At 41.5% G+C, this 23308-nt stretch overlaps 2 protein-coding genes across 5 annotated transcripts in view; one reads left to right on the top strand and one right to left on the bottom strand.

Annotated features, from left to right (window-relative positions):
• The window catches only part of LOC146684163 (forkhead box protein J3-like), a 68354-nt gene extending 66217 nt beyond the window's left edge, over positions 1-2137 (bottom strand). For all 4 annotated transcript variants that reach the window (XM_085443948.1, XM_085443950.1, XM_085443949.1 and 1 more), the window contains exon 1: positions 1789-2137. The gene's annotated coding sequence lies outside the window, so the exon portion shown is untranslated. The remainder of the gene's footprint in view (positions 1-1788) is intronic.
• A 3399-nt stretch (positions 2138-5536) lies between these two features.
• rimkla (ribosomal modification protein rimK like family member A) lies at positions 5537-23143 on the top strand. Its single transcript, XM_085442770.1, has 5 exons — positions 5537-6380; positions 13955-14185; positions 17446-17532; positions 19335-19538; positions 20199-23143. Exons 1-5 carry the CDS (start codon positions 6218-6220, stop codon positions 20717-20719), a joined length of 1206 nt encoding a protein of 401 aa, XP_085298896.1. The 5' UTR covers positions 5537-6217; the 3' UTR covers positions 20720-23143.
• Positions 23144-23308: the final 165 nt, after the last annotated feature.

The following is a 23308-nucleotide window of genomic DNA, read 5'->3' as shown; positions in this document are numbered from 1 at the left end:
CACGTAAAAAGAATATATTACAAGTCATAATGAATATGCAGACAGACAACATCAAAATTTTGACAGGCAGATACAATTTGAAAACTGGCATATGGAGTTCATCTTTATCAAAGAGACTGAAACGCCTGTAGTGCATCCACAAATAGCCCGTTAATTCAACTTTCAAAAAGTCATTACTACACTCGGTTCTTGGCATTGCATTTGCTGACATTGACGATAATTACAACGACCTTTCTGATGATAAAACAAAAATCAGTAAAACATTATGAAGGGTTCCTTCTCGCCACGTTTCATGAGATTCTGCATAACGTTTTAATGAGGCATTTAGGGGTCTATGAGTGATCTACTGAGAAAGTCTACAATGGCAATCAGCAGTGAGTGTGGCAGCTGTTCAGCAATTAAAAAGCCAAATTACCCTCAATCAACACCATTTACAAGCACAAGTAAATCTCAGAGCAAATAATGATGAGAGAAATCTGTTCAGACAGCTCTCATCTTGATAGGAATTAGAGACGCATCCAAATCAGGAGCAGGGCTTTCTCTCTCTAACGCTTCCTCAGTCTGTCACACGAGCACGCGCGCACACACACAAACCCCAACTCCCCTTGTCTGAATATTTTTGGCGAGATGAAGTTGTATAGTACTGGCTAGCTAAAGATACTGCAGCATAATGTAAGACAAAGAGTCCTGTCGGTATTAGACGGTTACCTTTGATGTTAAAGCTATGGTGTCTTCATGGGCAGCCTATAGAAAAGAAATCCACAGTGAATGAGCAAAACTGGACCATCACCAAACTCAGCTCGCTGGAAAACTAAAGAAAAGTCATCTGCATGCATGGCTCAAGGGCAGCTGTGTCTGCATCAGCTAAACTGTTAATATCTTCAAGTAGCTCAAATCATTTATTTTAAAGTATTCAGTAAATTCATACTCTCCCTCTCAATATATATAAAGTATATATCAGGGTTAGGTCTTTTTTTTTTTTAAGTCTTAATACAATATACATTAAATATTCCTAATACATTCTCTTAAACTTGACACGGAGAGGCTCTGAAATCCACGACCGAACAAAGACATCAGCATCTACAAACACTGACAGACAGCTTCTTACTGACACACTGCCAGTGTTCATATAATCTAAACTTTTATAAAATACCTCACGCTGTTAAACAATGCCAATTACAAGGAAAAAGGATCATTTTTCCTTACACTACTTTTTCCTTCCATTGTTATGTGAGCTAGAAGATTAATGTGTTTTGTTAATGCATAGCTGATTCGCTATTATATATATTTATATATCAAACATAAAGCAATTGAACTGCTTTATGGATAGACAACTGCATCACTGTGGAGCTCAGCTTTCTGTAAGCCTCTGCTGCGAGGCTTCATGCTTCCCCTGTTATCACTTCAAAAGTCTTTTATTTTAAATCTCTGACCGGCACTGTCCTCCGCGTATTGCGCGTCCCGTACAATTCACTGCTTGGATAATTGTTCCATTAAGCACCACTTTCCTAACAGTCTTGTAAGCAGACAGCCTGGCTGTGCCGACGGTAGCATCGAGATAATAACTTAGGGAAGTTGACTTTATCCAGCAGACGTGGTATAACGGCACAATGCAACGCTTGCATGCATTCATATTGTCACAGACAGCGAACTTGTCATGGCCTGCCGTTAAGTAAAAAACAAAAACAAAACAAAAACCGCTGGCTTTGAGCACCACCGCTGTGCGATCATTTGTCACAAATCCTAATGAGCAACATATTCAAACATTCTTGTGAACGGACTACTCACCGTCGCACGCGAATACGAGAACCGGCTCAATTTGTGCACTCTGCTTCAAGCAGCTCCAGACGCTGTTCTGCACTTGAAAATCCCCTTCGAAGACAGACACACACATAAAAAAAAAGCTCCTGTGGTGCCTTTGCGCTGTCACTCTGGCTGCGTGCGCACGGCGCTCTGCAGGCGTCAAACTGACCGCTGCTGTGGTCAGTCGACAAGTCAAGACAGGAGGACTCGACCCGCTATTCGCATTTGCGCTCATCAACGCAAAGATCCCGGGTCTCAGTGCTCCGCTCGGCTGCTAAACCACCGGAACTACTTCCAACGCCAGCCGGAGCACGTTGAAGATAAATTCATGCACCACAATAGGAAAAAAAAAAAGAAATCAGATCTATTTAACTAGTTCCCGGTTTTAATATTAATGAGATTCCGCCAGGACATGCCTACCACTGCTATGACTAAAATAAACGCCTAACATATAATTAGAATAGACATATGATTTTAAAAATAGAAGCCCACTGTGCCGTGTATATTTGTTAAATGAGCCTGTTATTGTGGGATACAGTTCTTATCGTTAATACAGGAGCACGCCAGTGACTTTGACGCTTGCATTCCGGTTGGATACAACTAAAGAAAGAGGCTGCCCGCACCTTCCACACGCCAAAAAACTCCAAATTATCTTAGACAAGCAAACATGCTTCAGTATGTTTCCCTGTCTACTTTGTGGCAGTGCGGGAGCTAGATAATTGCATTTAGTGGCGCTTCAGATCACGCTGTTCTGCTCCAGAAACAAATTTGGGGCTTTGTGGTCATGTCTTATCTGTGATAGGTATTCCCCAGTTTAGACTGGATGCCGATAATTTGTTGAGTATGAGAAAGGCTTGCATGCAGGCACAGCGCACCCACCTGGAGAGGACAACAGTTAAAGCAATTTGTTGAAACGGAATCTTTTATACCTATATATACATAATTATATGTTTGCCATCTTTTCATTCAAATTTCAGTTTCCTGCTGCTATGTCGTTGTGTTACGCGTATATAAGTGCAGATACACAGCGATTACAAGTTACACAAATGATTTTCTACCAGCATCCCAACATGTTTGTTTGAGACATTGCCCATCAGCTGTGCGGTCACATATATGTCTGTGAAGGTTCTCAGTCATCCAGGTCATCGTAGTCACATATACCTCACTTCTGAGACTCAAAACACCAGCCAGGCTTCTTTATCACTGTGAACAACGGCTTTATCTGTTACAGTACATCATGGTATTTTCCATCAACTGTACACTCTTGCTCCCTTATGGACACTGCGAGAGTGATCAGCGCCGGGCTTATAAACGACTCACTGCTGCACTCCTCTGGATGATGGGGCTGATTGCAATGGTTGATGGGATATTTTGTCAGAGCCTGGGCACTGTGAAGGAGCAGCGGCTGTACACTGTTGCCCTTTTACTCCGTATATCTGGATGATAGATAGATAGATAGATAGATAGATAGATAGATAGATAGATAGATAGATAGATAGATAGATAGATAGATAGATAGATTAATCGAATGTAATGTGTTAATCTACCACCAGAGGGCTCTCTATCCTAAGACAATGCGCTGCAATAGTTAAATAAAATAGATGTATTTATTTTTCTTGAAATATATATATATATATATGTGTGTGTGTGTGTGTGTTCCTAAGTGTATTCATTTCATTAGCTGTGCCTAAACGGCGAGCAGACCAACCGCGTGGACATGACCTGTGTATAATGTGAAGTTCACGTATCCTTCTCGCTTACTTTAATCCATTGAAACATCTCTCTTGGTGTGTCCCTTACTTCAGATTTCATCCCAGATATATTTCATTTATTTATTTGCATTAACAAATGAAACCAGATTTCACAGTAAATCTGCTGCGGTTAATGGTATGACAGTTAAGGTTGGATGCTGGTAGGGAATACGTCTGTTGCTGACTGCGCATGGGATGTGTCTGCCACGCTGCCTTCCGCCTACTTTGTGACGATAGGGCAGCACGACTGGCTGTACCCGGTTTGATCCTGTTGGCTCGCCGTTATTGTGCGCTGTGCTCGGGGGAGGCTGAAAAGGAGATGAGGGGGGGGAAAGACCGTGCCACTTCTTTCTTTCAGGATTAATGTCTGTTTCTGCCTTATTAATATGGTTGAATCATGTGGAATTCATTTATATAAAACATTCTACTAAGAGGGGTAGAAATTTTGTATAAAACCACTTCCTTGCCCCAAATTCTCGAGGTAAGCTAATATATATGTGTAAGCACACAGGTGGATAATCAATTTATGTGGAATAATAAGTTTAAATTTGGTTACGTGGCATAACGGGGAATTTATTAACAATTATAAAATGGTGTGAAGTTTTTCTATTGTTGAACCCTGATTTTTGTGTCACTGGTGTGTGACGTAACCGGTGCGTGAGGGGTTCTCGCGAGAGCAAGCCTACATCGGTTCAGCTGAGGAGGAGAGCTCATGCTGCTTCATCTGTTGGTGAAACTTTGACATGTGGCCAAGAAAGGACGCTGAACTGACGCTGTTAGCGTTCCTGGTTATCTTTAATATTCACGCGTTTATGTGACGTGCAAAGAGATTTAGAGCGTTTGTCGAGAGCCATGTGCCCTCATAGAAACTGACGAGGAAACACGGATGTTAACCTTTGACGACCTTTGGTTATCATATGTTTTGGGTTTCCTAGTATTAAACAGCTTGATTCTCTGAATGACTGACCAGACGATTACTCAAAGTCTAACTGGGTGTGCTCTGTTTCTTTAAACTCATCACACGTCGTTATGTAACAAACAGTAAGGAAAGGAACGTGCTCCAAAATGCTGAGAAGATCATGCACAGCTTTATTCCCACAGAGCCTCGATCACGTCATGGCATCAGTGTTCCAGCTGTTTGCCACCGCGAAAAGAGGGTGGTGGTGGGGGGGGAAACTATATATTGATGTATTGACACGCCACTGTGTTCTTATAAAGATCATGATTGCATTTTTTTTTATATATTCACTGTTACAAGGTAAAAAGTATGCCAAATTATCTGTCCGAGGTTACTGGTTACAGTTTGTCCGTGTGTATAAGTAATTCTCACTGAATTATCATCATATTTAAGTTTGTTTTGGGGACTTCTCGAACCCTTTTTGTAAACCCCCCCTTTCTGTGTTTTATTTAAATGGATGTCGGGAATAATGACATCATCGGAATCTGTATGGACTATTGAATAAAAAGTAATGCCTATGAAGGCTGTTTGTTTGTGTTTCTTTGTATTATCCAGTCGCTCCAGGAATATTACTACTAATAATAATACAGTCACGAACAGCACAAGCACAAAGAGCTGTGAGGGAGAGAAGGAGAAGTGGGTCATTCGCATAATTTCGCTCTCCTGTCACGCCGAGGTGTTCTTCCGCTTCTCAGCTGTTGGTGCTCCCTGAGCAGCGTTGGTAAACAATAGCGACTCTTTAATACTATTTGTCTGTCAAAAAGGAGTCTTTAGAAATCTTCCGAGTGTGGGATAAAAGAAAGGGAAGGTGAGAATGTAGTAGCTTGTGATGACCTTGTTTCATTTCCTGCCACTTCAGCTTAGAGACAGCGCTGTCGGCATTCGCCAGACCCCCTCGCCGGTCTGGTCTGAACCGGTTCGGAAAGTGCGCGGTCTCGTGCGCTCTGCAGACGTCTCTTGCTGAACTGCGGAGCGCGCGATCCCTCCAGGCTCGGCCCCCCTAGTCTTCCCTCATTGGTTGGCATTATAGCGGCTCGCCTACATCTTCCGCGTGCTTTTTGGGCAGTGATACAATTCGCGAGCTGCGATTGGTTACATCCTCTCGAAACCTTTGTTTTGGGGCAGGCCCCGATAACCGTGCACGGGCATGCGGATAAGTGGAGTTGTAAACGAAGCGTGTGCACTTTTCAGCACCAATACCTCGTGGATAGCAGCCAAACCTATAGAAAAAAATAGTTGTTCGGGTTAGTTTATTGTAAAAAAGCAGACAGCTTTGCTGTTTGCAGCACTAAACAGCCGCTGTGAACGCGGGGATTTTTTTTTGCTAGCAGCTCTGACCCGGCTAACGGAAATACAAAGCGCCAAAGCTCGTGCTTTGTTTGCCCTGGTGGCAAGAGCTGCATCCCCACATTTTTGCGGGTAAAACCGTCGTTCTCTCTTCGTGCTGTCGAATTAGCTCGGTGTGGGCTCAACAAACTGCACCAGCGAAAGACTAAATGGCAGGAAGTGAAAGAAAACAAAGGTGATAAAGAAGACTATTTGTCCAAGTCGGTTCGGTCCAAACAGCGGTTGTAGCCGCCGAGGTCTCCATTGTGTGACCATCTCCGCCTGACCCTCGAATCCCGCGCTGCCACCGGTCACCTACTGCCTCCACGCCCACAGCTGTTGTATTTTCAAACGGATTTCTTTTTCAAACAACGTGAAAATGTGTTCTCGAGTTTGGTTCTTGACCGACCGGCGCATCAGCCAGGAGTATCCACAAGTCCAGATCCTTCGGGCGCTGAAGGAGCACTGCGCCGACGAGGACGTAGAATTCCGCTACCTCCTCATGGATCAAATCGTGCTGACGATCTGCGAGGGCCAGCTAGGCAAGTACCACACAATCGATGCGCGGTCGTAAAACGACATACAGTTTGGTTTTCTTGTTTTATTTGAGATCCGTATAGATGGTAGACTTTAATTGTTTGGAGGGGGTTGTACACAGCTTGAATACAGAGCGAGGGGTTGGCTCGGTCTGCCTGTTTGCAAGGAAGCGAAGTGTAAGCATGGCCGTGACCGCCTAACCTACTTTTCCAGCTAGACTGCCTCCAGAAGGGGAAGGATGACGCTTGATTTAATTTCGCTGAATTCGCTGCAATCCCGGCAATTGCAAATGATCTGAATTACCCGGGCAATAAAAGCTAAAAGAAAAATGTGTTTAAATACCACAGAGACCTAGTTATTAGATAAGAGGAATTCATCATTGAGCTGTTGTAATTTTGCTACAGATTGCGTCTCTTGATAGCTCAGGCTGTAGGTTCTGTGTTATTATTTATTTTATTTTTTTATTTTATGTATATAAACACTGAATCATTTAAAATAGTTAAAATTGACTCCCCGAGTAATAGTTAACAATAAGAAAAAGAATAGGACATTCACACTAAATGCAGGTAAATGACAAGCAAATCTTTATGGCGCCCATATCGGGATTTTTTGTTATTACCTAATACTGAAACGGTGAGGGTGAAAACTGCCACCAAATATAAACATGCATCAACTTGTTCTGGCATTTCAGGGTTTTCTGTACATATTACAATATTTATACAACCAACGTGATCACCTATTTTTAACTTTTTTTCTTCTTTTATTTTCATTTTGAGCTGCTTTGTCCGAAACACATGTGATTCTGAGTGTCATGTAAGGATAACATTTCATAGAAATGACTAGGGAGGCCTCAATAAAGTGATGGCAACAGCAGGAGCTCCTAACAAACAGACCAACAGGGAATTTGTCAGGCTGGTGTGAAGTGGGGATATGTCACAAGATGAGAGGAGATGTGTGAAGGTCTCAATTAACACACAGATGTTAATTGAGACTATGTTAAAAACATATAATTTTAGGCTGACATTAGTGCCTGCTGAAAAATGGCAATGGTTAAGAATGTGGGTAGTGTGTCCCTTACTGTGCTGTTACATTAAACCGCTGTATTGTATGGCTCAGTCAAGCCAGGCTTTACACTTTAAATAGGATTTTACATGCAAACAGATGGGCATTTAAGTGGCAGGCATTACATTTAAGAAATTACAAATAATCACACATGTTATAGCACAGCCCACGGAATAATTACCAAGATAAATATAGCCTGGAGCTAACAATTTTCGACATATATACTCTGTACCCTGCACATTTTTAAATGCAGGTGGACAGCTGTCCAACTGTATAGCTTAACAAGCCTCACATGAGCAAAGCAGTTAACATGGCTTGTAGTTCCTAATCTGCCTAAAGTAAATGTCTTCTGAGCCTTGGTTTGACATCACAGATTAACAGCCAGTGAACAGATTGGTTGTGCTGTGGGATTTCTACACAGGAAGCCTCAGGATACATGGCCAGATGCTTGGATCCTGTAGTGCATTTTTTCTTTATGCACCTGGCAATAAATGCAGTTTTGTTGTTTGTTTGTTTGTTTTTTAAGATATGGATTAACACTCACTGGATTACAGATTCTCTGAAGTTGCAACACAAAATTCAAACTGTAATTGCTAACATATCTGTATCTATAGCTTGTTTTTTGTATCCTTCCAGGCCGAATGGGCTGTCATTTGTGTTAGCATAACACAGCAGTAGGGCAGGGCGATATGGCAAAAAATATTTATCACGATATATATTTGATATATATATATATATATATATATATATATATATATATATATATATATATATATATATATTCGATATATATTGCGATAACGATATAACTGACGATATAATTTCTGCGAGACAAAATACAACTCCACAACTTTACTAGTGCAAAAAAACCCATCCATTTATTTTCACTTAAACAAGCAGCTGTATTTTTATGTGCATTAAAGCTATATAAACATTTAACAGTGCAAATGCAAATTCCTTGCTGAAAGTTTAAGCAAAAGGCATTTCCAGTAGAAATGGGCTGACATATCCTGAGCATAACCATGTATAATATCCACTGAAGTTAAAAAGAGATGCTTTGCTACATTAAACTGCAGTGTGCCAAATAAAAAAAGTCAAATATGTATTTTTAGGACCATAAGGTGCACGGGATTATAAGGCAACAAAGCAGTCAGATAAATCAAACTTTTTTCAACTCATTCTTCTTTCTTCCTCCACTTCTGTATCATTGATTCGTTAATGCTGTATTCTGTCACAGCTGCTCTATTCCCATGTTGTTGCAGTATATTAATCACTAACCTTCTATTGTGGATGGATTATCTCAGTTGTTCTCCTGACTGAAGTTTGGTCCGTTTACAGCATCCTGCCATGCGATTGCAGTTGTCTGTAAGCATCAGGAACCTTCACGGAGTGGAAAAGTGTTAGCGTTCATCCTCCAGCTTCACTGTTTATGTTATGCTAACACAGCTGTGTCGCTAGCGATCACGTAGCACATCATTAAATACTAGCTAGCCCAACTTCAGTAACCCTACAAACGTCACTGCTGTTTAGTTTCCTGTCCTCATTTATGTTGGAAGTGATAGCAGAGCTGTACGTTTGATTTTTTCAGAAATCTCTCAGTCAGAACATGCTATATCATGCTTAGGTAACTAGCGAAACTAGCGAGCTAACTTCCGCTAACTTCCTGCTAACTTCTAACTCCGTTAAATGTAATAAATTCTGTTTTCATGGATGCCTGGATGTTAAACATCATAGTTACACCTGGTAAAGCAGCAACGCTGATCGTTTTATTAAAGATGGAAGAATTTAGACAGTTTTTAACTCTCAGTGATGTTCGTTTGACTTCGGGACCTTAAAGGACAGATTTTAGGACCCAGATTACTCCCAGATTTACGAGCATCTTAGTCCGACAAATATGGCGTGTTCTACAAAAAATGTGCTTTGTTGTGTATCTGACGGACAAACACCAAACCAGTTAGGTTGCACCATTTTTACAAACTAATTCTGGTTCATCTGTTTCACTCAACAATCTGCTTTCCCCATTCTCCGTTACTGCCGTGCTTTTTTGGGACTGCGCATGCACGTTTTACCCATATTCTATCGCGATATTTCATTTTCTTATCGTGGACTAGCATTGTACCGGTATTACCGTGAACGGTATAATATGGCCCAGCCCTACACAGCAGTGCCATAGGCAAATGTGGAACAAACGCTTAAGGATATACAGCTACATTTGCAGTTAGAGCAAAGCAGTTGGTCTTGTTTCTACACTGGAAACACAAGTGATATTTCACTGCAAGTGTAATTAGTACTACGTGTTCCTCCATTTCTGTGTGTTGTTTTGATCAAATTTACATTTGCGCAAAATGTATGTGCAGTTTACATTGAACATATTAGTACATCCTACTCCAAATCCAGTGAAGTTATTTCAGCAAAATTTGTATGACAGAAAACATTTGAGAAACAAAAGTCCCTCATATCACAACTCATCCAGGGATGAGCTTTGACCTGTGAGGAGGCATAAACCATTTCTTCTTTTAGCTTAGGTCATAATAATGTCAAAATCATAAAACTGATAACACCTTTACATGTAGAAGTTTTAAAGGTTTTCTTGCTTCATTTCTGCGTCATTTTTCTTTTTTTGTTTTTAGGTCAGGTTCAGGTCCACGTTCCACACTAAAGTTAATGAGTTCAGTGTGTCCCTAGGAGGAGCTATCAGTGGAGCCACCCCAACATACACGTCATTATATTTTAATGAGGAATGGTGGCCCCTCACAGCTAAACCCAGCATTTAGCAAACTGGAGGCATTTCACATCTTGTGATTGAAAAAATTAAAGATAGACTGGATCCGTGATCCATGCCAGTGGGCACACTTTTACTGAGATGAAAAATGCAACACTTCCATGTCAGTGAAGCTGGAACATTAAGGCAGGTTCGGTATCTTAATTTACCAACTGAGAGCAAGAGCAACAACAGACACTAGGGTTTGGATAGAATTTTTGTGTGGCTGTTTATGAAGCACAGACTCTACATTTTATGGGAAAAGAGTCCTTTTGATGAACAGTATTGCTGTTTACTTGATATGCATCACAGAGTGGTTGTTAATTATTGCACATTTGATAAAAGAAGTGAGTTCATGCACTAAATAAGGGCTATGTGATGGCTCTTTATCACAGAAATGCTGCATATCTCTGGTGCTTACCTCATAGAATCTCAGTGCAAAAATGAACAGTTACACTTTATCAGTGTTTAGCAAATGTTGCATTTTCAGATAATAAAAACAGTGCATAAACATTTTTGTTGTGTTGCATGATTGCATATGTTTTCCTCCAGGAAAATGGCTTGTTTGTCAATTAGCCAACAGGATCTCATTTGCAGGTTTTTGCATGTGGCCTGGAAAGGGTTAATTTGCATTTTATTAGGTTTGACAAAAAGGCTCACAGTTTTTTCCATGGCAACACATGGCAACATCTTTATATCACATGCTAGAGTTAAGATATTTAGTTATGGCTTGTTGTGTAACTCACACCCTAAAAACTACCTGAAAACGTTATTCCTCGAATGGTAGAGACTAGTATGGCTTAGCTTTTCTTTTTATATATGGTCATTCTGCAAATCGGCAGTTGTCTGTGTAATTTGCATGGTTGCAGTAGCCAAAGAGAAAACTGTCTGCTCTATGATTACTGGGTTTTTTTTACCCTTCCAATTTCATTCTTTCTGATCCTGATAGATGTTGATGAACAAAGCCAAAAACAATGAAATGGTGGTGAGGCATTACCACCACCTCTGATTTTTGTCTGACATACAACATGACTGACATGCCACCAAAGACAGTCATTGCATGCCATGCAGAAGAAGCAGTGCCTAGAGCAGGGGTGGGGAACTCCAGTGTCCTGCAGGTTTTAGATATCACCCTGGGTCAATACACATGAATCAAATGATTAGTTCATTACCAGACCTCTGGAGAACATCAAGAGATGTTGAGGAGGTAATTTAGCCATTTAAATTAGCTGTGTTAGATCAAGGATACATCTAAAACCTGCAGGATACCGGCCCTTGAGGCCTGGAGATCCCCACCCCTGTCCTAGAGCAACAAAGAGCCAGATCTAAACTGCTCTAGTTTTATCAGCACATCCGAATGGCAATGAAGGAGAAATTGAAAAGATAGCTCTTATATAGATAGTATAGAATAGATATGGCATAATTCGTGTGAGAATTTCTCAGTAGCAGATTTCATGTTTTTGCTGACAAGTTGTTTGGCCTTGTCTTTGTCAAAATGTAAGTCACATGATTCATCTTGTCTGCCTCAAGTGCTGCACAATCCAAATGTTGCAGTGGACCTACACTAAATGTTCTTGTCTGATCTGTGCTTTTGATAAAAGATCTGCAAATAGACACAAAGAATGGTTGCCCCAAAACCAGACCACAAGAAACTGTTGTCTCAGTGGGCTAACGCAAGAGGATGCACAGACTGCATTCCGGACAAACAGCCAAACACTTTCACAGCATTTGTAAGCCTGCTTTGTGATGTTGCGGTGGCATGCATAGAATGCTTGTTAGCTTTGTCCTGCGGACTGAAAATGTTATATATAATGTTATTGTTTTTTTAAAATTGTTTTTTGTATTACAATCATCTTGAACAAATTGAGTCTTTGCTCCTCCTCAACCTGTCCTTACTTGTCTGTAGTGACAAAGAGGTGGTGCAAACAGAAACATCTGAAAGCTTGAAGTGCTGACATACATATACATATATCACAAAAACCCATGCTGTAATTTTTGTACACCAGGACTTCGGATAGTTTTTGCAGTGGTCACATGACAGTCAGTGCGGCGCGCGCAAGCAATTGCACAGATGAATAGGAATGATTCATCCGGGTGCCTCGCCGGTCTCTGTTTGGTCCCCCTGGAGATGGAGACGAGCACTGTGGATACTGTCTGTCGAAAACCATGAGACCACATCCCCTGATGTTTCTCACTGTAACACCACTCACATTGCACTCAGTGGCTGCACAATAAGAGCAGTGTGTCTTAAGCGCTAAATAGGGCTGGAGCGATAGTGAATCCTCCTGCTTTAACACTGAGACTGTGAGGAGGAGGAGGAGGAGGAGGAAAGGGAGGGGTGGGGTTCTTTTCATGGCTTCATACTCCTTTTTTAATGCGCCACATTTTCTCTTTCCCCTTGTTCCCTTTCTCTGTGTTTGCTAGAACATACCTAGCCCTTTCATACCAGCTGCATTTCTCGTTTCACTTCTTTTTACCCGTCTGCGGACAAAATGACCCTAAAGGAGTGTATGTAAGATGTGCATTGTGCAGGCGGGTTGCATGCTAATAGCTAGGTGTCGGTTGTTATTATGCATGCAGCAGCTTCTTTTGACCTCTGATGATCTTAGCCAGGGTCATTACCACTATTGTGAGCCTAAGATGGCTGAAATTCACATCATGGTTGAGGCTAAGTGCTGGGCTAGTGTTCAGTGTGTCTCCTCGCTTCTTTTTTGTACTTGAAGTTCCTGCTATAGCACAAAGGTACACATTTGTCATAGTTCAGTGTTCTGTCCATTTGCAATTGAGCCTAAAAAATCTGACAGCCTGGCTATGCTTCAGAAGGCTAATGAATGTTGAAATTAGCCGGATTTGTAGCATTTATAGAAAAAATTATGAAGTCTGTCTAACACCAGCTTTATTGTCCCCATCACAACGTGCAAGCCTTTTCATTTATTTCTCCCCTGTTTTTTATGTCTTATGATTTCAGAGCTGAATTGAAATGACCCATTCAGAAGCGTTCACTTAGCCTATTGTAGTTACTTAGCTCTCATTTGCATAATAAAAGTGATGTCAAGTTAATGAAAACCAGTGTCATTTTGACTTTCAGCAGGACAGAGCACCACACATTTAAGATCTTAGATATGTTAGATTTATCAGGCTGTTTTTAAGCACAGTTTTCTTATGTTTGATTAAATTTAAGATTATTACCCTTGAGCTTTCTTTTGCGAGCCCACTGCCCTACATAGGGACAAAATAGTATAAAGTGTCAGTATGTCAGTGACGATACCTGTCACTCACTCTAGGAGGAAGAAGTGTAAATGTAACTGTAAATGTGCATGGGCAAGAAGTACATATTTATATCAGTAGGTACTGCAGGTTTAAATGGCTTAAATTTACCAGCATTGGAGGTGGCTGGCCTGGTCACATGGCCCGGCCTCGTTAGATTTGTGTGATGACTAAAGGAAAAGTGTCATCAAACACTTAGATGATGGATGGAGTCTTACTGAGAACTTTCACATTGTTTCTAGGGTTGCATATGACTTTCAGAAAGAATTTGGAGCTATTAACAGTGACACATTCATTTGTTGTCTTGAAAATAGAAAAAACAGGCCAGATGTCGGCTGCTGGTTCTGGTTCCATGAGTTTCAGAAACATTTGTACAGCAACTCAGAACAATAATCTGAAGAACTTCATATATGTATGAGGTTGTTGACCAACAATCAAATAAATGAATTAAATTTAACAAATCACAGGAGTGTTTTTCCACCGTTACAGGACTGCGAGCAGAGCAGGAATTGGTGACATCTTACCCACAAGTGGTGATGGTGCGAGTACCCACGCCCTGGGTTCAGTCAGATAGTGACATCACTGTGCTCCGCCACCTGGAGAAGATGGGTTGCCGGCTGATCAACAGGCCCCAGGCCATACTCAACTGTGTCAACAAGTTTTGGACGTTTCAAGAACTAGCTGGGCATGGGGTGCCTCTTCCTGACACCTTCTCTTACGGTAAATCAGTACTTGACTGTCCTTAAGCTATTTTCACACATGAACATCACATAGACTTTGTAGCAAACATGTTAAAAACTAGCTAAGAAGCGCTCCAGTGCAGTGTGATTAGGTCACACTTACACCTTTGTTTTCAGCTCTAGAAATTTTGTTCATTCATTCAGCGTGTGTGAAAATGGCTTAAGTAAAACATGAATACATGTGCAGCGAACCCCACTTTATTGTTTGTGGAAGTACTTACATATATATAATGCAGGGACTCTATGTACACACTGCATATAAGACAAATGCAGAAATAAACACAGATAACCAGGTGAGGTGTCGGTCACAGTGATCATCACTGTTTGCCCGGTGATGTTAAAACCGGGTGAAACTGAAATTTAATGGAAAACAAAACCGATACTGTCTGAGTAAACGCAAATGCACACACATAGGTAGTAAAACTGCATCATCTACAGTCAAATCGGCATTTGTTCAAGCAGCAGTGATGTCATTATCAGGTGTGTTTTACATTTAAATCACATAATTTGCATCACAGGCTTCTGTCCACATACATGTGGAGCAGTCAGACATATATGGGTGAATCCACATAGTTGTCCTTCAAACTTTTTGATTGTTTTAATACTCACAACATCTGTGAAAACAGTGTTTAAACTAGTGCTAAGAAACACAGGATAGCCAAACAAAAACAACAGGCTGCTGTTTTAGACGTTGTTCTTGTTGATTTTCTCGGACAAATCAACGGCAGACGAAAAGGTGTATATACAGTGGGGCAAAAAAGTATTTAGTCAGCCACCGATTGTGCAAGTTCCCCCACTTAAAATGATGACAGATGTCAGTAATTTGCACCAGAGGTACACTTCAACTGTGAGAGACAGAATGTGAAAAAAAATCCATGAATTCACATGGTAGGATTTGCAAAGAATTTATTCGTAAATCAGGGTGGAAAATAAGTATTTGGTCACCTCAAACAAGGAAAATCTCTGGCTCTCACAGACCTGTAACATCTTCTGTAAGAAGCTTTTCTGTCCCCCACTCGTTACCTGTATGAATGGCACCTGTTTGAACTCATCATCTGTATAAAAGACACCTGTCCACAGCCTCAAACAGTCAGACTCCAAACTCCGCCATGGCCAAGACCAAAGAGCTTTCGAAGGACACCAGGAAAAGTATTGTAGACCTGCACCAGACTGGGAAGAGTGAATCTACAATAGGCAAGCAGCTTGGTGTGAAAAAATCAACTGTGGGAGCAATCATCAGAAAATGGAAGACATACAAGACCACTGATAATCTCCCTCGATCTGGGGCTCCACGCAAGATCTCATCCCGTGGGGTCAAAATGATCATGAGAACGGTGAGCAAAGATCCCAGAACCACACGGGGGGACCTGGTGAATGACCTGCAGAGAGCTGGGACCAAAGTAACAAAGGTCACCATCAGTAACACACTACAACGGCAGGGAATCAAATCCCGCAGTGCCAGACGTGTTCCGCTGCTGAAGCCAGTGCATGTCCAGGCCCGTCTGAAGTTTGCCAGAGAGCACATGGATGATACAGCAGAGGATTGGGAGAATGTCATGTGGTCAGATGAAACCAAAGTAGAACTTTTTGGTATAAACTCAACTCATCGTCTTTGGAGGAAGAAGAATACTGAGTTGCATCCCAAGAACACCATACCTACTGTGAAGCATGGGGGTGGAAACATCATGCTATGGGGCTGTTTTTCTGCCAAGGGGACAGGACGACTGATCCGTGTTAAGGACAGAATGAATGGGGCCATGTATCGTGAGATTTTGAGCCAAAACCTCCTTCCATCAGTGAGAACTTTGAAGATGAAACGAGGCTGGGTCTTCCAACATGACAATGATCCAAAACACACCGCCCGGGCAACAAAGGAGTGGCTCCGTAAGAAGCATTTGAAAGTCCTGGAGTGGCCTAGCCAGTCTCCAGACCTCAACCCCATAGGAAATCTGTGGCGGGAGTTGAAAGTCCGTGTTGCTCGGCGACAGCCCCAAAACATCACTGCTCTCGAGAAGATCTGCATGGAGGAATGGGCCAAAATACCAGCTACTGTGTGTGCAAACCTGGTAAAGACCTATAGTAAACGTTTGACCTCTGTTATTGCCAACAAAGGTTATGTTACAAAGTATTGAGTTGTATTTTTGTTATTGACCAAATACTTATTTTCCACCCTGATTTACGAATAAATTCTTTACAAATCCTACCATGTGGATTCATGGATTTTTTTTTCACATTCTGTCTCTCACAGTTGAAGTGTACCTCTGGTGCAAATTACTGACCTCTGTCATCATTTTAGGTGGGGGAACTTGCACAATCGGTGGCTGACTAAATACTTTTTTGCCCCACTGTATATATATATTTCTCCGTGGTTTGCAAGAAAATTCACCGTGAGAGCAGAAAAAAGGACACAGACTGAGTGAGAGAGAAAGGAAAAAAGAAAGAAAGCGGAGGGAGTGTTTGGCCTACATTCCATCCGTTTCTCTGCACAGTAGGCCAGGCGATGCATGCAGAGCAGCTGGAGAGCTTATGTAACACCCCCCCCTCCCCCAACCGTACTCACACGCACACACCCCACCTAACACTCCCCTTCTGATTTTTCAAAATAAAAGACATAAATTCCCCTCACTCCTTTTCTCTTCTATCTCAGCAGCTTATGATCAGAACAACATTTGGTGTCCAGTCTCTCCTACTCTGAACTTTGTCTTCTTTCACCCCTTGTCATTGAAAGCACATATGAAGCAGTGCATCGGAAAAAAGCCACGTGACAGAGTAGTTCACATCTGCTCAGTTCATTGAATGGAGCATAGAGACACAGGAAAAGCAATGAAGACTATATTATTAAAAAGATTTCTACATTTATTTTTTTTTTAAAAATGTATTTTTAACACATTTTAATCACCTCTCACGCCAGAGCACAGCAAGCTTAAGCACATCTGTTGCTACAGGCTGCTGTTATAAATCAGTGTCAGATACGGTCAGCTGCTTCACATTAATGCCTCCTTCACTGACTCCTCTGTTCCACTCTTATGAATCAAGCAGCAAATAAACGGACAGCACTCCTACAGCCTCGCTGTTTTGAGTCATTTCTGTTTCCATAGCAACATGCTACATTCGTTCTCCTGCCCTGCAAAGTTGGCTGTAACGTGTGAACCATGCTATCAAACCAAGGACAGCATTTTAATATATTCTACATGTGTCCTCCGTTTGTGTATGTGTGTGCGTGCGTGGAAAATTTCCTAGGTGGGCACGACAACTTCCGGAAGATGATTGACGAGGCTGAGCCACTGGGCTACCCGGTGGTAGTGAAGAATGCACGTGGCCACAGAGGTAAAACAATCACCCAGTACTTCCTGTCATCCATTCTGATCACAACGCCATAACTCAAAATCTGTACACTGCAACTCCCTCATGGGAGCTCAGTCCACTCTTATATGAAATTCTCTGGCAGACTGTTAAATGATTAGCACTGCGGTGCCGCATCAAACACAAAACAGAAGCTCTTAATGCTTGCAGTGTGGTCATCTGGTCACTTATTTTAGTTTATGGTTAACAAGTTGATCTCAGTTTCCTCTTTTAGACTGAATACACAAGAGGCTTGTGTGGGAAGGTTTGAAGCTTTGGCATTAATGTTGTGCTTCCAAGAGATCAGCCCCGGTCTGAACCATTAGCCCTTTCCTATTCATAGTTATTGACAGTCGCTGCTATTGTGTGAAGGAATAACAATGGTCTTTGCTGGCCCAGGCTGCCATCACAGCACATTGTTTAGGAAAGCAGTCACTGGTCAACCACTAACTTGACCCTTTTTATGGCGTTAGGCGTCTGGAGGGCTGTTTTTACTCTCTCTGTGGTTGACCATTGACACGAATGAATTCCACTTTGCCCTTCCCTCTCAAGAGCACACATAAAGGAAATGCTTTTTAAAAATATTATGAATCACTGGTATTAATAATAACTTTATTTGTATAGCGCTTTTCAAAACACAGAGTTTGCTTCACGGTTTGAATAAAAGCCACAGACTAAAGATGAGTATACACATTCTGACATACAGACACATAATCAACCATAGGGTCACACATTCATTCCAGCATGCACACTGCTATAGACCTGGGGAAAAAACTCCCAAAAATAATGAGGAAAAGATAAATTTTCTCTTAATCTATAAAAAGGAATTGTCAGTAGTCATTTAAGACTACTGACAAGGAGACCCTGATCTGATGATTTGAGAAGTTGGCTGCAGTGACAAGGTCTTAGTAGCTCTTCTATACAAGCAGGGGCCTGTCCAAGTAGGGCTTTATAGGTTAATAATAGGATTGTAAAGTGGATTTAGTGTTTCACTGGGAGCCAGTGAAGGTAAACAAAAATACGTGTGATATGAGAGCAACAGCTAGTTTTTGTTAGCAGCCTTGCTTGGTGCAATCTGCAGCAACTGGAGGTGGGTTATGAAGGACTGAGAGATGCATGTGAAAAGTGAGCTGCAATGTCAAAGTCAGGAGAAAAATGAATGAGCTTAAAGATTCAAAATCCTGGTGTTGGTCAAAGATGACACCAAGGGTCTCAGCAGATGTTTTGGTGTTACTGGCAAGTGGCCTGATGTACTGACTGACCTTCTCAGTATTTTCTCAGATACGTAATGGTCACATGTCTAAAGGAGTCACAAGACCGTTATTGATGTTGTGTTTTTATTGCGTGGTGTGCACAGACACACAGCAACCACATGATTTTTCCCTCAGCAGAGGTCAGAGGTCTTGAAAATAAGAAGACAGTGCAAAGCAGTGCTAATTAAGAGAGGCAACTTCTATCCTGTGTGAGAAGCAGTTCTGTGGCTGCTCAGAGGAGTATCCTGTCATTTGTATGACATGAACTGGCATGAGACTTGGTCAGCAGAAGCAGCTACTTGTTAGCCAAGCTTTTTAGGTTTTCCACCCTCAGCTAGCACACCACAAATGACAGACCCAGCAAGCAAATTCTTTTAGTGTGGTAATATCAACACAGCTATATGTCTTCAGGCCGCCATGACATAGATCTGTTTAGATTGGACAGACTAGTAAAATATAAACCTTAAAAACTAGCCCTTCCTTCCTTCCTTCCTTCCTTCCTTCCTTCTTTAATCTTGTGTCCCCTTTGCTTAGGCAAGGCTGTGTTCCTGGCACGGGACAAACACCACCTGACGGACCTTTGCCACGTGATCCGCCACGATACCCCCTACCTATTTCAGGAGTACATCAAGGAGTCGCACGGCCGTGATGTGCGGGTTGTCCTAGTGGGCGGCCGTATCATCGGCTCCATGCTGCGTTGCTCCACTGATGGTCGCATGCAGAGCAACTGCTCCTTGGGTAGGCAGACATTAAATTACTGAATTATTTCCACGGTCATGGTAAAACTCTCCTCATGTTTGAAAGTCATGTGGTTAAGTGGTATCACTGTTTGAGAACAAGAGCTCTTCTATTTATTATTTACATTTAGATATGGCGTAATTTTTAAAGATCATTTTTATCTTTTAGGTTCCCAATGGAAAAATTATCTTTAAAAAAATATGAACTTAGTGATAAGTAAAGTGTACGCGAGTAGAAATGCTTCAGAACTTAACTTTGGGAAAGAGTGCGAAATCAACAGGCTTGTCCTGAATCAACCCTGGAGCGTTCCAGCTGAGGAGACTGATCTTCACTGTCAGGGGATGAATGTTTTAGTTTAGCTGAGGCTGTAATATACTGTGACATATTTAGGACATCAGTCATCACAGTCTTCTGCATTCCTGTAGCAAAACTCTTTGACACTTCTAGGGTGAATTTGATGTGGTATTTAATTGTGAAATTAAATATTGAAAAAAACCAGAAAACATTAAAGGATCCTAAGTTGTCCCCACGTCATTTTTTTATATAATTGCTCTTGATTTATAAAAGATCAGTTGCTTTTTGACTATCATGAAGTCTCGTGAAAGAATTGTAAATTGTGGTTCGTACTAATAAGCCTGATGTTCCTTCTTGAATTGTCAGGTGGTGTAGGCATGATGTGCCCCCTGAGTGAGGAGGGCAAGCAGCTGGCCATCAAGGTGTCTAACATCCTGGGCATGGATGTGTGCGGCATTGACCTCCTGCAGCTCAACGATGGCTCGTTTGTGGTTTGCGAGGCCAACGCAAATGTGGGCTTCATTGCTTTCGACCAGGCCTGTGGCATGGACGTAGCAGGCATTGTTGCTGACTATGTCCTGTCAATGCTCCCAAACCGCCTCACTCGCAAGATGTCTCTGCTGTCCGTCGTGTCAAGCACCAGCGAGACCAGCAGCGAGCCCGAAGTGTGCAACGTGCCTTCTGGCGGTGGCTCGCTGCCTGAAGCAGTCTGCAACATGAGCGTGGGGTCAACTTCCAGCGAGAGCGACCCAGAGCTGGCCGAGCCCTCCCAGTCATCACCTTGCCAGTCCACAGCCCCCAGCCTGCCTGATCTCCCAGACCTAGCTGATCCAGCCTACAACTTCAACACCCTCCTTGCCAATGAGATCAAGTTATTGACTGAGTGAGCCCAAACATCTTCATGCTCTCACACAAACCCCACAAATGCATTTCAAACACACACATGCACACTAATGGCATCAACATTCCTTTTAAAATTTCATATCAGTCCAAAAACCATGAAAACAGAAAAGCAAAGAAAAAACTAAAACTTAGCCCTTTTCAGACATGCAATATGTAAAACTGCTGGCTTCATCAGTCCGTTAAAGTGATGGCACCCTGTCATTTAGACATTACGTAACCACTCCTCACGGCTTCATTCAGACAGAGCCATGGTGTGTTAGATATTTTTGCCATAGAGAAGTACAAAAGGCCTGCCATTTTCTTCTGATCATTTAGTTCTTTTCAATGTTATCACTAACAGCAGGTGAGTGTGTGGTGCCAAAAACGAGAGCTCTCTTCTGCTGCTCCGGATTGGAAATTGCAAAATGAATCGTAGAACAATATTTTAATATTTATGGAAATTAGATTTTTACAATTTTTTTTGCCCAATGGGGCATTTGCTAGAAGGTTGAGCAAGTCATAAAGATGTAAAGCTACGAGGGCTGAGCTTGTCCGGTTACAGTTGAGGTTTTTATGTCAAAGTGACGAGGGTGCTCATTCACACTTGAAGGTGACACATTCATTTGCTATCAGATTAATGGAAAGAAGTGCATATCTAAAAGGGGCTGTCCTGACACATCCATGGACACAAACACTAAGACATCTCGTGCTTACACAGAAACGGAGAAAACAAACCAACAAAAAGAGATCTGAGGCTGCTCCCCTGACTCTCCTCTCTTTGCATCTCTATTCCCAAAACCAGAAACCCCACGATCTAAACTTAAATTGCAGCATGAGGTTAGACTGGGATACAGAAATTAGTGCCAAACTGGCCTTTATGAGTTCCTGCATGGTGTTTGTGGATGGGTGAAAGCATACACCTGCCATGTTTTTAATCATCATATTATAATAACATTATTTTACATATAGTCTCTGTTGTCATATAAAAGGTTTTCTGCTGAGACTGCTGTCAGGTTTGGTGAATTGGAGGTGACATGAAGTGCTTTCAAGTAGTAGGGATGCTAGGCGCACTACTCTGTCAGTTCCAGTGCAGTGACGTAGTGCTCAAACTGAGGACACAGGAGAGGACCCGCACCCATCCTGCACTAACAGGAGCTGTAAAAGATTCATGTCAACAAGCATCAGATGTGTTTGGGTGGCAAAACTGGAATATAAAAATGAACTAACTGCTCAAATTTTAATTTGACATTCCTACATAGTATCTTTGTTTAGCCTTACCAGCAGTAGCAGTCTGCTGCTGCTAGGCCACTAAATGCCTAGCACTTTTATTATTTTCTCTCTCTCTCTTGTTAAGGTGACATATTTAGGAAAGGTTAGACAGAGTGTGAAAGCTGCATCTACACCTGCAAACAAAATATACCTCAAATAAGTGACTTCTCACTGCCATAGGATAACAGATATTCAGACATACAATACATATCAGCCAGGATCCTTGTGGTTTCAAATGGCCCCTGACATGCTTTATGTTTTTTTTTTCTTTTTATCTTTTATGTAAATATTTAGATAGTCAATTAACTTTACCATATATTTACACCCAGACAGATTAGACTGGAATAGCTGAAACAATCGCCAACAGTGATATTTTTAACAAGTTGTGGGGTAACTCTTGTGTATAGACTTTCAATATTAAAAGGCAGAGAGTGAAATTTGGTGCTAAACTTTCTGGATTTGGTTAGATGAGCCTTCTCAGCCATATTATATGTAGAACTAAGCATCCTAACCCACAAAATAATGTTGGCATAATGTACAAAAAAAAGAACCCTATATTTTTAAAGTCTTCGTAAGTATAATTTAGCTTTTTTTCCTTTCCTGGGAGAAGAAAAGAAAGGAAATCCAGGGATTAGAGCAGCTAAGACCTTTGTGTTTACTTTTTTTTTTGTTCCTTTGAATTTACCTCCTGTATGCCTCCTTAAATGAATAAGGCTGTGCTGCGGAACTATTCACTAAGATTTAATTTACAGGTATGATCAAAAGCACAAAAATGAACCCCAAAATTGTTTCACTTGGTGACGGTCATGTTGTTAGGCTTGTATAACGCTTTGTGCCGAACACAACTCAGGGAAGCAGCCTGGATCTCAGCCCTGACCCCCAAAAAGGCATGACACATCCATCCAAGCTAGAGACATGTCTAAAACATAACACATACCTACAAGCAGACAAAATATACATAAACAACAATGAAAAAAAAGGTTGTAAACTACAGTGTAAGACTTTATGGTATATACCATGGTTAACATGCACTTTTTTTTTCCTTGCTTGTTTTATATTGTTCCTCGTTTACTTCCTAATTTATGGTATTTTTAAAGAAAAAAAAGTGGTTTGTGTGCACTAATATTGTGTCAATAAAGTGAAACCGCTGTGAAGCTTGATTTTTTTTTTTCTCCTTGTGTTGTGGGCCCAATTTACTAACTGTCTGGACTCTTAACGGCAGGCCCCTGCTGGAGGGTGCCAAATCTAAATCTGCCAGACAACCAGAAAAGGAAGCTTTTAAGTCTGCTGTCAAATGATCACAGTGTCTCCACTGAGGAAAACAA

Source organism: Copadichromis virginalis, linkage group LG20, assembly GCF_057382275.1.
Source record: "Copadichromis virginalis isolate Kocher_CV1m ecotype Utaka linkage group LG20, C_Virginalis_male_GT1.1, whole genome shotgun sequence".
Taxonomy (NCBI): domain Eukaryota; kingdom Metazoa; phylum Chordata; class Actinopteri; order Cichliformes; family Cichlidae; genus Copadichromis; species Copadichromis virginalis.
The sequence above is the reverse complement of the archived record's forward strand: the minus strand, read 5'-3'. Positions and strand labels throughout refer to the sequence as shown.